Below are 16,825 nucleotides of genomic sequence, written 5' to 3' on the forward strand. Positions count from 1 at the left end.
GCTGGGAGGCAGGTTAGTTAAAAGGTTGCTCATTTTGAGCTGGGTGCCTCCCAGTTCGGCTGTTACCTCGGGGAAGGGGGGGCCCGCGTCCCTTCTGGACAGGTGCAAGCCCCCCTGGAGTCACGGCTCGCGGCTATGGGGCGGGGTCAGGCGAGCAGGCTCCAGGTGGACCTCGCAGGGAAGTGCAGCGACGGGGACAGTCGGGGTGGGCAGGAGGCTCGGTAGCCACCGATTCAGGGGCCTCCCTCGCGCAGTCCCGAAGTGCGGGGCCTAAGTGTCAAGCTTGCAGGTTCCCGGAGCTGTTGAGGGGTCAAGCCACGGAGGAAGGCGACGAGGAGGAGCAGGAGGATGCGGGCCACGAGGGCGTGCGCCTTTTTAGGACTTGTCCGGTTGCAACACGCGCGCGCACATATGCACACACACGCACATGCACACACGCGCACACACGCGCGCACACTCCTCGCAGCTCCGGCTCCCCCTGCAGCCAGCCCCCCGGCCGCAGCGCATTGGGTTAGGGCCGCGACAGCTGCGGTCTCCCTCCCGCAGGAGGGTTAGGACCGCGCTCGGGGTGGGCCCCGCACTGGCCTCAGGTGCAAGCCCGGCCCCGGGGCGGGGGCGGGGAGGCCCGGAGCGCCGCGGCGCCGCGAGCACCCGAATTCCCCGGTTCAAAATCCCGAGGCCGCGACCAGCCTCCGGCGGCGCGAGCCCTCATTGGCTGAGCCGAGGTGGCAATCAGGGGCCGGGCCGCCGCGCCGCTCCCCGCCCCCGCCCCCGGGCCCCAGGCGCTGTCGCCGCCGCAGCCACCGCCCGGTCCCTCGGCCGCGCTCGCGTGGGGGCCGCCTCCCGGCTCGGGCGCACGCACCATGGTGAGCCCCCGCCCGAGGCCCCGGCCGCGCCGCCAGCCGTTCTGCCCGAGTCCCGGCGGGCTGGGGGGGCCGCGCCCTGCACCGACCCGCGAGCGCCCGGGCTCGGGAAGGGGACGTGCGGCGGGGGCGCGCGGGGGTGTGGGAGGCGAGGGGGGCGGGGGGCGGGGGCGCCCCACTTTCCCGGGCGCGGCGACAGGTGAGCGGAGGGGAAGGCGGCGGCCCGGCGAGGGGGCGGACGGCGACCGGGAGGCTCAGTCCTTTACCGGGGTGCGGGGGGGCGCCCCGAGGCCCCTCTGGACGGAGCGGAGCCAGGGGGCAGGGGCGGGGATGCTGCAGCCCGCCGGCCCCTGACGCCCGGGTGTCCCCTGTCCCTGCAGTACGGATTCGTGAATCACGCGCTGGAGCTGCTGGTGATCCGCAACTACGGCCCCGAGGTGTGGGAAGACATCAAGTAAGTGTGCGCGCGCGCGCGTGTGTGTGTGCATGTGCGTGTGTGCGCGCCTGTGTGTGCATACGTGTGTGTGCGCGCCTGTGTGCATGTGAGCGCGTGTGTGCATGTGAGTGCGCGTGTGCGCGTGTGTGCACGTGTGCGTGTGTCCACGCGGGGGTGCGGGGTCCCGGGGCGGCCCCGGCGCTGCCCCCCGCGCCGCGCCGCTTCCCCCGCTTCCTGCCGGGGCGCCCTGCCCGCGCGCGCATCCCCGGAGATGCCTCCCCCCGCCGCGCCCCAGCTGCGCTCCCACGCTCCGGAGCGGGCCCGGGGGGCGGGGGGCGGGGGCGGGGGCCGGGGCGGGGCCGCCGGGGCGAACGGCAGGGGCAGGATCCCCGGGGGTCACGGCGGCCTGGCGCCCCGGCCCGGGCGTGGGAACGCTCTGCCCGCCCCGGCGGCTCCCACGCGGAGGGGCCCGGGGGACCGCGGAGGCCTCCGCGACGTTCAAAGAGCCGGAGCCTGAGAGCGGCAGGAAGCCTCGGCTCCTCGGTCACCTCGCACCTCGGGACACGGAAAACAGTGGAGCCCGGAGCCTGTCCGTGTGCCCAGGCTCACTGCTCGGGAGGGGAATTCTTGAGCAACTGGATCAAGTGCATTTACTCATCTGAAATAGTAAAATGGGAATGTTTATTGTCTTTTTTTCCCTTTCATTTTCTCAAAACCTATCCCCTCCCCCCCTTTTTTTGGCTTCCCCTGGGGCGAAGGCTGCCTCGCCCGGGAGCATCCTAGCTCCAACCCGGCGCTGGGGCCCCGCTCTTCGCACGGAGGGGGAGATAAGCACAGTCACTTGAGACCTTAAGGCCGCTGCAGTGATGGATGGGTCCTCTCTGCCGGCGCGTTGAACATTTCGATGGAACAAAATTCCCTTTTTCTTCCCTGTTACTATGCTGAAATTTGCATTTAACGTGAGCACAACCAGCTAGCTGCACCAGAACGACATATATGGGTTTTCAGGCTGGAACAACAAGCTGTCACACTGAAACGGGGGTAGAGGGACTTAGAGGGATGACCTGGGTGGGCAGAGGAGAGCACATTGGTATCTTTTACTTTCATTTCCTGACCTCACCGATTCCATTTTGTTGTAACAAGTGGGTGATGTTTTCATGCTATTTTTCCCCCCAAATATATTGCAGTTATTAGCAATCAATTCTAACAGGTCTTATTCTGCAGTTCCAGGATAATGATTTCTTTTAAACATCTGTTTCCATGGAGATGGCCTGGGTTAAATATTAAGCACTTAGGATGTGACTTTTCCCTTCCTAGGGTCGGTATGGCTGAGCATGATTTCATGTTCCAGGAGCGATTTATGTTACCCACAGGGCATATCTACATATTATAAAGAGAAGAAGGGATTTGGAAATTATGGATTGAATCAAATGAGTGTTGAGGCGCTAAAACTTACTTTAGGGCTTGAATCTATTAATACCTTCATAATTTGTATTTTGCTTGTTAGAGTTACAGAGAAGGCGGGCATCAAAAGCATGATTTTAGACAGTGTATTTTAAGTATAGGATTATTCTTAAGCCACTTTGAGAATTTATGAAAGCATCATGCATACCCCCCACATGTTTTCTCATCCGTAATGTAGAAATCCTCAAATTTCTGGGTGAATATGCTATGACAATATGTTTAAAATTTTGAGAGCACAACAAAAGATACCTATGATGGCTAAATACATGTTTTGACCAGATGTAGAGTGAATGTCCTGCGCATTACCATCTTAAACCAGTTAAATAGAAAGATGAAAAATTATACTTTACAGAGAAATGTATCAGAAATCTTCAAAAATTAAATTATCAAGTGATCTGTTTGTATTGGCCATATTTTCCCCAGAGAAGGTCAGACTATCTAAAAATATTCAAATTCCAGTGGTATGAGAACTTAATTCTGTTGAAGTAAGCTAAGAATATTGTTACGTTGTATTTTTAAAAACAATATATTAATTTTTAATTAAACACCCATATCTTTTAACTCATTAATTTTATCTTTATTTCTGAACAGTGTTCTTTTTTTTTTTTTTTTCTGAACAGTGTCCTTAATCTGTTAAAGTGTTAATAGCTCAAATCATTCAAAATCGTTTTTTCTGGTAAAGGAAACAAATCATATGGGTCTATTTTAAAGGTACCCCTGAAACAATTATGTAGCCCTGCAGAAGGAATACCATTAGTTAAACTAGTGTTGTAATGCAGGTGTTAACTTTGATCCTTTTTTGTCTGAGCATCCTTTTTGGCGGAGCCCATATTGTCTTGGGCACCACTTAGTATCTGGAATAGAGGTCATTGTTCAGTTTTCTGTGTTGAGAGGGATGAATGCAATTCATTAGTTTCCAAACCCAGTCAGAACCCTGGAGGGGTTACTTCGCACTCCCTGGAGGATCATTTGCTTAGCACAGCCAAGCAGTTCTCACTGGCTGTGGGAAGGAGAGGAGAATTTGGAGGAGCTTCATTTTAAAATGTTCCTTGGAAGATTCTGATACCTCCTCTCGACTTCATCCTCTGCTCCAGGGAAAGTCACTGCAACCGATGGTTCAACATACAGTATACTTTCTGTTTTAACTTTTTATGAAAAAACAAATGTGTGATTTGGGGGGCGGGGTGCAGGGGCAAGGGTGCAGAAGTTTTAGTGAGTATCAAACGTCTGTGAGAAACTATATAAATTGATGTTTATAAAACTTTATATAATGCTTTTTTCGGTTTAGTAGGAAATGGCCATCCATTCTTCCTGAGAAAGGATGCCAAACATTTAATGACAAATAAAACCGTAAGTAACAGATTCCAGACAGAAAATTCTGAGTGGTAGGAGCCAAAAATGCTTCATTGTAAACTTTGTATCCACTTACACTCTTACCAATCATATAACCATTTCACACAAGCCTTAAATTCCTTTTTAAGAAAAAAAAATCGTCTAGACTGAGGCTCTGCAAACATTCTCTTAAAGGGCTAGATAGTAAATAATCCAGGTGTTGCAGGCTGAAAGTCAATATTGAGGATATTGTGGAGAGTCACTCATAACTTAAAATGTAACTATCTAAAATGAAAATGATTCTTTGCTCTCAGACCAAACAATCCCGCCAGTGGGCTGGATCTAACCCATGGGCTGTAGTTTGCTAACCTCTGATCTAGGCCATAAATACATATGAACAAGCAAAAGAGACCTCTGAATCTACTTTAAATCTTGGTTTTGTTGGCTTCTTTTCAATTTTCAGATAGTACAGTCCTTTCTTGGGATCATCACCATGGTCCCAAGGTGATGATCAAAACCAATCATCATTTTAGAGAAAACATGAAGTCAGGATCTACGTATTAGAAAAGCACCTAACTGCTATTTAATCATTTCTATTATTCTTCTGTCATCCTTGGTGAAACTAATCATTGCATCAAGTTAATGGGTTTAATTTTAGATTGGTTTAACTTCACGAAAACATAAAGATGGATTCAAAAAACTAAAACCTCAGATGGTTAAAATTGTATCAAAAACAAAGAGACAAAATATTTCTCTAAAACCTAATTATTTTGCCTAGAGTTGAACAGGCCAAGGAATAGATTAAAAATAGATTTAACACTCCCTAGTGCTATACAGTACATGGCTTAGCCCTTCTCTGTCTTACTAAAAGGTATGAGATAAATACTTGGATCAAAATATTAGTATGTGATTTGAAAATGATATAATCCCACTGTTAGTTGATACATGTTGGAGCAAATTCCTCTAGAAGGTTATTCAATCGTCTTCCTTGAATAAAGAATTCATATTTATTTAGTAGGGTAGCATATTTTTTCACTCATTGATTTAGTCCTTTTTTCATACTCTGGTTAAGCTTATGATTATTATTGTTATTATTATATTTTATTTATTTGTTTGACAGAGGGAAAGAGAGTGTGCTAGCACAAGCAGGGGAACATCAGGAGTAGGGAAAAGCCAGAGCAGAGAGTTAACGGACTGAGCCACCCAGATGTCCCTAGAAGCTTATTTTTAATGAGCGTAGTGTAGTGCTTTAGGCATCGGAGGGTAGAAAAGTAATATATACTCCTTGCCTCCAAATAAAATCTTATCATGCTACTAACTCTTACCAGAGTTATCAGGATTTTTTTTAGTCCTATTGTTCCTTGATTTTTCTCCCTGTAGCTCATACATGAAAACATTTCTGCCTGTAACTCAAGCATAGAAATATGCTGATCATCCAGTTTTGAAGTAAATACATCTAGTTGAATTTGCTAGTCACAAATTAATCGTTCATTAATGGTTCAAAAAGGCGAATGCTTTGCTATAAGCTGGCTGTGTGACTTCCCCAAGTTGCCTAAGCTTTCTAAGCCTCCCTGTGTAAGGAATACATAATACCTATTGTGTAGAGTTGTCGTAATACGTTGGAAAATGTCTGAAAATGCTTAACACAGGTTTTTTAAAGAAACTCTTAATAAATGGTAGCTATTCTTAATTTTACCCTAGATCCCAATTTTTTTTTTTTTGACTTTTCTCTTCCCCAGCTCACCTAAGAGGTACGAAAGCAGCAGTAGCTCATTCAAGTCTACATAGACTAAATGTCCTCCCATCACTCTACAAGAAGTAGTAACTTCCTTTTCATTTTCACCTTTTTTTCTCTTTGGTCCGTTCTATGCAACTAGTACCAGTTCTTTGAATTTGAAGTGCCCCTTAGATTCTCGTCTTCTTCCGTTCTGGCTCCTAGCACTTTCCTTTGTGCTAATCTGACAGCACTGTGGCTGGCTTCTCTGTGTCTGACTTGTTCCTCCCTCTCCATTCTGCAGATTATGGGAAGATTGTTACTCTCCTGATGCTGGTTCTGCTTTGGAATCAATCTTACATTTTTCTAGCCCCCCCCCATCCCCTAATCTCTGTTTATTATTTGAAAATGTAGCATATGCTCCTCATATTCATTTTATCAAAACAAATTAAAACAAAGTAATGCACCATGGTTGGCCATATTTTCATCAGATTTTCATATTCATGAGGTTATAGAATTAAATTTCTATACTTTTCCATACACTTGTTCAAGTAGATTTTTATAGGTTACTGGTACACTATATTATAAAAACTATTTAAAATTTTAAAAATCCTTTCCTCTGTGCAATTTCAGTTGAGTGCAACAATACCCATTTGAAATTGAAAAGGCCCTTCCAGCTCAATTTTTTTTTCTTCTTTATTGAGATATAATAGGCACATAGCATTGTGTAAGTTTAAGGGGTACAATGTGTTGATCAGATGCATTTATTAAGCTGTCCTAATAGTTGCCACCATAGTATTGGCTACCACTTCTAACACATAGTTAGCATTTTTGTGTGTGTGGGGGGGTAAGCACATTTAAGATCTACTCTCTTAGCATCGTTCAAGTATATGATACATTGTTATTAGTTATACTCAATTTGTTAATCTTCTAACTGGCTGTCTTACCCTTTGCACAACAGCTCCCCATTTCCTCCTACCCCCACCCCCTGGTACCACCACTCTACTCATTTCTCTGAGCTTGTCGTTGGTAGATTCCACACGTAACTGAACACAATGTTTGTTGTTTTTAGTGATAAAGCTGAGTTTCCAAGAGATTAAATGACTGTCCTAGGGGATTATATCCAGGAAACTGAAAGGTCAGGACTCCAACCCTTCTCTTCTGGTGCCAGGTTAAATGCTTAAGATAGAAGTAGGAGCTAATGTAATAGACATACAAAAATGAAACCGAAAAAAATAAAAATAAAAATGAAACCGTATTGGACACCTAGGTGGCTCAGTAGGTTTAGCATCTGCCTTCCGTTCAGGTCATGATCCCAGGGTCCTGGGATCGAGCCCCACCTTGGGCTGCCTGCTTGGTGGAGAGTCTGCTGCTCCCTTTGTCCCTCCATCATCACTTGTGTATGTGCTTTCTCTGTGTCTCTCATAAATAAATAAAATCTTGAAAAAAATGAAACAGTATTCATTGTCATACCCAGAAACTTCTTCAGCAAAAATAAAAAAAAATAATATGTAAGATAAAAATTAGGTAAATTAGATAATTGTTAGGATTGAGACCTTTTCCTGTAGAAAGACCTGCCAGTTAGCCTGACAGATAGAGGCAGGCACAGCATGTTAGCTGATAAGCTCACCAGCATTTGAAATTATTCCTGCAGGTGGAAGTAGGTGTCTGTATGCAAACCCCTTCACATGGCTCCCAGGGAGGTCTTCACATAGGCTGTCCTGGAACTGGAACCAAGTCTGGTGAGCAGCATGATGTGTAGGTGATAGACCAGGTCACAGCTCTACCTCAAGGTTTTTCTTTGATGTTTTGAAGTATCCCCCTGAAACTAAGCTAGGTCTTTGTACTTGCAAATACTTTCTGCATTTTTTGAGAATGAAGCAAAAATCATAGAAACATATTATTTAATTAGCCATTTCAGCAAAGGAGCTTTGCACATTAAAATCAGAGCCAGAGGAGAAATTCGAAAATCTGTATTCTCCCCTTTGACCTCCTCAACATATCTGTGGCAGATGTTCACTAGACGTTGCTACTGTTCACAAGGAAAAATGTCCTTCTGACTCTCTCACCTCTCTGCTGGATGAGGGGCTTGAGCACATGTTTCTCCTCAGTGTGTTGGAAAGCAATAGTTATGGGCCGATAGTGTGAAGACATTAACGGGAAAACACACTTGGAGAAATCTGTATAACTGGCCCAGTTCAGAAGGTGACAACTTAGAAGACATGAGTACTAGCAGCTTTTCCATCTGTTTCTTTGCCTCTTCATTCATTAACAGTGGGAAAATGATGTTTTTGTGTCTAGTGAAAAGGAGCACCTTTTTTTTTTTTATGTCAAAAGATATTGAGGTTAAAGAAGTTTCTATCCCAGGTAAAAGGCAAATATTCTGTAGTATTTTTTGTACCTCTTTGATACCGTGACTTTGGATCCAATTCATATTCTTTTTTTTTTTTTTTTTAAGATTTTATTCCTGAGAGACACAGAGAGAGAGAGAGGCAGAGACACAGGCAGAGGGAGAAGCAGGCTCCATGCAGGGATCCCAACATGGGACTCGATCCCAGGACCCCGGGATCACGACCTGAGCCAAAAGCAGACACTCAAAACCACTGAACCACCCAGAGGCCCCACCATCTCATACTCTGATCCACTTGCCATTCATTGTCGAATCATGAAATATTAAATTGTTACTTTACTGAAATTCCTTGGGATCAGTTTTCAGATTCACTCAAACAGCCTGGGACCCTTTCAGTCCACCTGCGCTGCTTTCTCTTTGCACTCCAGCCTCGTGGGCCATGCTCAGTCCCCGAAGGCTTCAAATTTTATGTGTCAGGATAACACCTGTGCTTAGCATTCTCCTTCTCTCCATTCTCCCCATCCCTTACCCAGAAATGGAAACGGGTCTCAGCTTCGAGATGGCAAAACAAATGTGACTTCTTCAGGGAAGAAAACCTCCAAAACTGATTTTTCTTCAAAGTCCATAGTTTATAATTATGTTTTTCTACTATTGATTAATGTGTGTTTTGTCTTAGTAGATTCTAGCCTTTGTAACAATTACCTAGGAAAGGGTCTGCTAGATTGTTGTCTTTTTCTTCTCTTTTTCCCGTGTGTGTGTGTGTGTGTGTGTGTGTGTAAAATCCTTCACATTTTTAATTTCCAGAGAGTAGAACACATGCATATTCACAGATTTTTTTTTTCTGTAACCAGGACAGAAAAAAAAATGTCATCATTTGACATGACATGTGTCTAGTGAAGGGGAGCACCTTTTTTTATGTCAAAAGATATTGAGGTTAAAAAAGTTTCTATCCCAGGTAAAAGAATGATGACATTTACGACCACTATATAACACATTATAAGCTCTGTTGAGATGGCCTCTCTCTCTCTCTCTCTTTTTTTTTTTAATCACCAGAGGCAGAAGATAGAGCACTGTGTTATAGCATCTCCTTTTAGAGGAGCCCCAGTTCATTTACGTCATCTCCGTATGTGTACGGATATATAAAAGGATTAAAAAACCCTACTGTTGGATTACCAATTGCATGTACCAAAAGCCAGTTACTGGATTGGATTCAGGACAAGATCAAATCCCTTAGCAAGTGTCCAAAAGTCGAGTCGATATGGTGCTGCTTAAAGTCAGTGTTATAAACTGTGGATAAGTGTTTGTAATATTGAAATTAAATGTAAAAACCAGATGAGAATGCTCATCATGTCATTCAGTTTGAATGTTACAGCTCATCTCTGCTGCACGCTGACCTTAAGGTTGCTCAGTCCCAGTCCTAAGTGCTCTGTACCCATGTCTCCCCAGTCCTCACAGCCACCATTGAAAATAGGGTTGTTCATTGTCCTCATTCTATAAGTGAGGGAACCGAGGCTTCAAGATTTTAAAACCTTGTCTCAAATCACTCAGCTGTTAATCATCACAGTAGGGATTTGAATAGTGGGGATTTCGAATGATCATATTATGTGCTTTTCCTCAAAGAGAAGGACTTATGACCTTCCTTCCGAAGGCGGCCAGGTTAGCGTGGACCTGGGGCAACGTGGGTGTGCATTGTTACTACTCATTTTTTGTTTTTGTTTTCCTGGACTTTTCAAGCACTGATACAGGTGATTTGGGCTATGACATTTTTAGAGGTAGTTTTATATTCACCAACTAAGACATCTACTAAAGAAAACCAGAGCCCCAGAAATTTTGAGCAACCTATTTATTTTTAGAAGAGCTGTGACTCAGCACACTCACAAGGTGAGTTCATGATGAAGTGCACCCACAAAGGTCTAAGTGAGTGCATTTGTCTGATGAAGCTACTGAAATGGTCCGTGTGAGATGTTTATGGATGTGTCCTCAGAATTTGGGCAGTTACTGATGAGACTCTTGTGGCAACCTGTACAAAGGGAAAAAAAAATCATTATAAATCAAGAGTGATGTCACTTTGCCTCAATCTGTGTCACTCTTGACAGCATTTACTGTTACTGTTTACAGTACTTGGATGAGTGAACACATTGACTTAAGGAGGGACTGTAGGAACCCAAGGAGACTCCAAGCAGGAAGCTGTCGCTGCGTTTCAAAGGCCTGTCTCCTCTCCTCTCTCCCCTCCACAGCTGCCTCAAAGCAGAGTTTCTCCTTTGCAGATTCAGACTTTAGTGGGAATCCACTACTGACGATTGAGATGTCATTAATACTTCACAACCACACAGAAAAAAATAGGAATTTTTAACGTTTTAATATTATATATAGTTATCTGTGGTTTATAAGTGGGGGCTTTAATTTTAGTACTGGTTGGGCACAACTCAGCATTTATGATGTCCCTACAGTACACTAAAATAGACCATTCTGTCTTTTAATTAAACATGGTTTTTAAAGATAATTGGTCAGGTTGATTTTTTGACGTGTGCCGACTTTTTCTTTCTGAGATCAGACCCCGTTTTGAGACTTTATTTTTAAGATTCCTATATTCAGGATCTAGCATCACAAAGCACCTGTTTTCATACCTCGATAAGAAACCTCTTTACCTAAAAGCCAAGTCCTTCTAGTATACTAAACTTTTGAAAATTGTGTAATGACAGGGATTCAGTGTCAGAATATGAATTCAGTTTTTGTGCATTCACATTTCTTTTTTTTTTTAAGATTTCATTTTTTTATTCATGCGAGACACACAGAGAGAGGTAGAGACACAGGCGGAGGGAGAAGCAGGCTCCCTGCGGGACTCAATCTTCAGGATCCAGGATCATGACCTGGGCCGAAGGCAGATGCTCAACCACTGAGCCACCCAGGCATTCCAGTACATTCACATTTCACAGTTAAGGAATAAATATCTCCTTAAGTATGGAGTTATGAGAAATGTAGCCTGGAGATTTGTGACAAATTATGTACCTAATCCTTAAAAATTAAATAGTTTGAAAACAAGCTGCTCACTTTCACAACAATGTTGGATTGTTCGATTTTTAGTAGGCAGTTTAGAAACACATGAGGGAAATATGTTTAATTAATACATTCACTTCTTTTAAAAACATAGATACATTGATTGAGCGAGCACATGTTCTGTTCCAGCTCTTGGGTTAGGCATCAGTGATTGAAAAAGCAAAAGGCAAAAACCAAAACCACAAAATACCACAATATAAATAAATACCTGCTACTCTTTTGGGGAAAAGCAATTGGTGTAATTAAATGATCAATTCAAATTCTAACAAATAGCCAGTCTTTAAAAGTAAGTAAGTAGGGAATTGCTACTAGGAAAATTTTTCACGTATGCCTACTTAATTTTTAAACACTTACTGTGGCTCCAAATACATGGAATGTGAGAGCTTGGTCTGTATTCTTGAAGCCCTTAGGGGAGATAGGCTTTATTTGTTTTTGGCTATTTGAATATAGAACACTTACCATTTAATCAACAAATTAAGTGCATCTTTAGTTTGACTCTTCTGATGCTGAATAAAAATTCCCAATATTTGATTGCCATTTCTTTCCTTCTCTTCTTCCACTTGCCATTTTGTCTTCCTCCTCTTGCCCGATCCTGGGGTCAAGTCCCACATCGGGCTCCTTCATCTTCTTCAACAAGTAGACTATTGCCATTTGGATGTACTGAGCAGTAAGTGGGTGGGGAACACTATTCTGACCCCTTCACGTAGACTCACTCTGCCAACCAACATGGCTCCAGGTAATACTGCTGTTCCTCTATTTTACAGATAAAGATACTGAAACACTTAGAGATGAACTTGCCCAAGCTTAGTGCGACTCCATATGGAAGTAGCCTAGCTGCTTCTTTGGCATAGTGAGGGGGAAAACACTATGACTTGTGATACAGATGAAACCAGATGGGTTTTTCTCTATCTAGGTTTACTTGTTAACCAAAGAAAGTGCCTTCTTTTCCCACTTCATCCAGTGTCATTTAAGCCACTTTAAAAATAAATCTCTCAATATGTCTTACCGTCTGCTGACTTCTTTTATTGAGTAATGCACCAAGTAGAAAAATGTAATTCTTAACCCAAAATACAGTTTTTGAGTATATGTAAAGATAACACAGACTACTGCAAGGGGTACTATCTGGGAAGGATGGAAGACTGAGCACTATTGAATATATTTTAATCCAATTTACCTCTGGTGTCATATGATATTTGCTGTCATCTGAAATTTATTGGAAAACAAAGTATGTCCAAAGTCTTTCATTTTTGAGAAAATTTGAAAGTGTTTCCTAGAGGAACCTGTGGCTTTTTTTACATGTAAACTAAATATGATTTAAATAATAGGGAATATGATTTTAATAATAGGGAATTACATACTTGCTTTGTGTGTACAACAATTTAAACAAAGTTAATACTTAGAAAATATATTCTGAAAGATGAGTGAGTCTGGAAAATTTGGTTAGTGTACTTGGCTGAATTCGATAATTTAAGCACAAAAGAAACTCTATCAAGAATATAAACCTTAAATATTGTTAGAAATGTTATATCTATGCGTTTGATGCATCCTTTACTTTTGCTTTTGAGAAAAAAGCTAGAGGGACATGAGGGTGCCTCAGTGGTCAAGCGTCTGCCTTTGGCTCAGGTTGTGACCCCGGGGTCCTGGGATCGAGTCCCGCATCGGGCTCCCCGCAGGGAACTGCTTCTCCCTCTGCCTATGTCTCTGCCTCTCTCTCTGTCTCTCATGAATGAATAAATACAATCTTAAAAAAAAAGAAAAATCTACAAGCTTACGGAGAATTATGAAGTAAGCTACTATTGTCTGAATTATATAAATCATTTATTTAATCTGAATATCAGCTTACTTCCCAGCGTTTCTTTGCTGATCACCCTCTGTGGTTTTAAGTAACTAGTGAAAAAAAAAATCTCCAAATGGAGAAAAAGAAGAATGTAATGTCAGAAGGGATCTCACTGAAGTTTCCCTCGAAAAAATAGTGGCAGATATATCTTGAAGGTCTATCTGAAAGATTATTATCATGTCTCTGCACCACCTGGAGGCCAAACTATTTGACAGCATAAAGTCTGAACAAATAGAAATTTGTCCAGAAGTTATAAGAAGAGTTGTATTGAGATTTGAGACACATGAAAAAAAGCACTTCTAGTAGCTTCATTGAGCATATTTCATGAAATTAATTCTTTAGCATACTATTCCTTTTGCACTGTAAATACCCTGCTCAGTTGAATGTATTAAACCATCTCCTACTAAAGTGTCTGTAATCTCTCCAATTCACTTTTCCCTTGAAAAGAGAAGACAAATGATTTACAGAAGAAAGGAAAATGGGTCCAGAAAGATTAGGTCATGGAGATCAATTGTATCCCTTAAAATCTCGCTGGGAAATTAATTAACTTCTCCAAGGAAGTCTCTATAATCCGTATATTTAAGATCGCATCCTTCACCTTCTGCCTACATCCCTAATCTCATCCCTTAGCCTCATCTACCTTGTTCTGTAGCGTTCATCGCCTCATGAATGATTATAAAACTGATTATATATTTATTGCTCATTGTTTCTTCTAGTTAAAATGTAAGCTCTTTGAGGGCAGAGATCTTTATTTCCTTCACTGATATATTAAAAGTACTTAGAAAAGTGCCTGGGGCGTAAAAGGTACGCAAATATTGATGGCAAACTACCACCTTTCCAGGGTGAGTTGGGGGGGGGGGGTAATTAAAGGGCCACTCAAAATTCCGAAATATTTCTAAGATAAATGTAAATAAGGAATCCTAAGTATTTTAAATAATTCATTAGAATTTAATGTGACATTTTTCAAAGAAGATGATTATTTCCTTCCATGTACTACTGTTTAATTTATATTTCAGCCTCCCTCCAGGGAGCATGTTGGGCTGATAATTTCAGGAAGTAAAGCTTAAACGATAAGGGAGCTTATTTTATTAAAGCAGAAAGGAAAGAAGGAATGCATTGACTCATGGTTAGGGGATTTCTAGGGAAATGGCCATTCTTCTATTTTATGCACAGGGATTGAGTACTCTCTACTTCACTCGTTTAACTATTGTTACGGTTTGGTGAGTGTTTCTGAGGAACTGAGTTTATTTTAAGAATTTATGTCACTTGATTTCTTCCAGTTAGAAGAGAGAGGATAGGGTATGGTGAGAACATAAGTTAATTTACACTTTATTATATATTTAATTAAAATGTATCTATATTTTATTAGAATGCCCTAAATTAGAAGCTTCAAAATTCTAATTGTTGACCAATGCTATTTTGTAAGAAAATGTTAGCGGCAAAATGAGAAAAAAAAAATAGGCTATCCGTATCCTTCAAATCAGAAATCCCATTTCTAGGAATTTATTGTTTTTACATAGAAATACAATTATTACCTACAAAGATACTCATCACAACACTGTTTATACTTGAAAAAAATAAAAGCAATCTAAATATCCACTAAACCTTCAATATGTTTATAACAGTGCAATTTTATGCAAAGTATAGAAATGTATTTATTGACATGAAGAGATCCCCCTCAAATGCTAAAGTCAAAAAAGGAGGCTTTTAAGGCAATATAATCTGGTGTATGTCATACATACGAGTATATTTAACCATGAACTACTTAAATATACTTGACTATAGTATTAGCAGTGGTTATCAAGGTAGTGGAGGATTCTTTAAATGTTTTCCCTTCCTATATTTTATATTTTTATACAATTAGAAATTAGAATGTGTGAGACACATAACAACATTTATCAAGAGATAAGTCAGTGTTTGTACATTATTTCTTCATAATTTGGGAATATTTCATTGACCTCTTGTATTAAAAAGGCTTGAGGTCTGGAACATGTGTTCCCCTCATTTAATAGTTGTGTATGTTCACCAAAAGGGAGACTTCCACATCTGTATATATACAGCTCTTTAATTTTTTGAATATATAGACATGGGAAGCACTATGGCCCTTAGTAATTAATTCATATATATAATTAAATCATATATATTAGTCATTAGTAATTAATTCATATATATATATATATATATATATATATATACACACACACACACACACACTCCTCAACAACTTAGAACATACTTTGGCACACTGTATCTCTTATTATTGCTCTTGGTTTTAAAAAGTAGAGCTTTAATTCTCATGGGCTTTGTGTGAGTTGTCCAAGTTCATTCAACCGATAAATTCTGGGCTCTGAAATTCAGATCTCTGTGCCTACCATAATCAGGCTTTTTTTTTTTTTTTAATGCACTGTTATGCATAACTGCAGGCAAAGTATGTTCTTAAGAACACAGGATATTTTTTTAAGAATATCTCATCCCACCTGGACCTATTACATACCACCATTTGGAGTTTTTCCCTTGAGCAGACACTGGTATTCCAGCCATGGACAGCAGCTGTGATACACAGCTTCAGAGAGAGAGAAAGGGATCATGACCTGCCTTGGCAGCATTTCATAAGTAGCTATTCCAGCTACTGTGTTCCAAGTTCACCTGATGACAGTGGCTAGTTTGTCTTGCATTCTCCTGGCACCCTACGGGGATTTAGATGAATTGGACTGAGTCAGATTGATTTCCAAGCTCCATGTATTTTTGTGAATTTAACATTGGAAAAGATCTCTGCAAACTTGTCAGTTTTTTTCTACAACTGGCAATATTTTGAATAATAGATTTCTCCTTTGGACACTTGTTTGAGAGAAATAATCCAAATCCTATCAAAATTAATATATTTATATGATCATGACAACTATTAAAAATGGTAACTATAATTTCCTTTTATGAATACTGTAAATATTTTGACCTACTGTATTTAATAAGCTAATGATGTATTAGGAGGTTTAATCAGTCCACTTGGAAACTCAAACGTAATATGTTTAAAACATAACCATTTTTTTTAAGTAGGCTCCATGCTGGGTGTGGAGCCCAATGCAGGCCTGAACTCACGACCCTGAGATCAAGACCTGAGCTGAACCCAAGAGTTGGCCACTTACCTAACTGAGTCACCCAGATGCTCCTAAAACATAACCCTTGATCTAACCCACCCCCCAACCCCTACCCCCCTGCTTCAGTCCACTTCCAACAGCCTCTCCTAGTTCAGCCATTGGTGACAACATCCTTCCAGTTTCTAAGGCCAAAACCTCAGTGCCAACTCTGTGTCCTCTCCTTCTCTGACATCCTGTATTCAATCTATCAGCAAATCATGTTGAATTTGCCTGCAGAATATATTCCTTTTGGACCAGTTCTCTCTCGGAATCAAGTTACCAGGCTTCCTCACCTGAGAGTTGATGGTAGCCTCCTAACTGGTCTCTTTGCTCTGCCCGAGATCAGCCTTAATGCAACAGCAGGATTGATTCCTTTAACCCAAGTCAGTTCCTCTCTCGCTGCTCATATCACAAAGGCCAAAGCTATCCATCTCTTTCAAGTAAATGCCACAGTCATCCTAAAGTCCACCCGACCCTTGTTACCACTCTTACCCATTCCTTTACGGCTACGCTGCCCCCTCTCTGTTCCGCTCTGACTTCTGCTGGTCCCCCAGGGCCCCAGGCCTCTCCTGCCTAGCCCTCTTCCCCACACTGCTCATGGCTCACTCCCAGAGCTTCCTTTAGATTCTATTCAATGC

The 16,825-nt window shown here is 42.0% G+C and overlaps 1 protein-coding gene across 1 annotated transcript in view; it reads left to right on the forward strand.

The window, feature by feature from the left end:
• The first annotated feature begins 770 nt into the window (after window positions 1-770).
• Window positions 771-16,825, forward strand: part of GUCY1B1 (guanylate cyclase 1 soluble subunit beta 1) — a 47,431-nt gene continuing 31,376 nt past the window's right edge. The window contains exons 1-2 of the mRNA XM_072773754.1: window positions 771-866; window positions 1,244-1,317. Of these exons, the coding sequence (XP_072629855.1) occupies window positions 864-866; window positions 1,244-1,317 (77 nt within the window). The 5' untranslated portion in view covers window positions 771-863. The remainder of the gene's footprint in view (window positions 867-1,243; window positions 1,318-16,825) is intronic.

This window comes from Canis lupus, chromosome 13, assembly GCF_048164855.1.
Source record: "Canis lupus baileyi chromosome 13, mCanLup2.hap1, whole genome shotgun sequence".
NCBI lineage: Eukaryota > Metazoa > Chordata > Mammalia > Carnivora > Canidae > Canis > Canis lupus.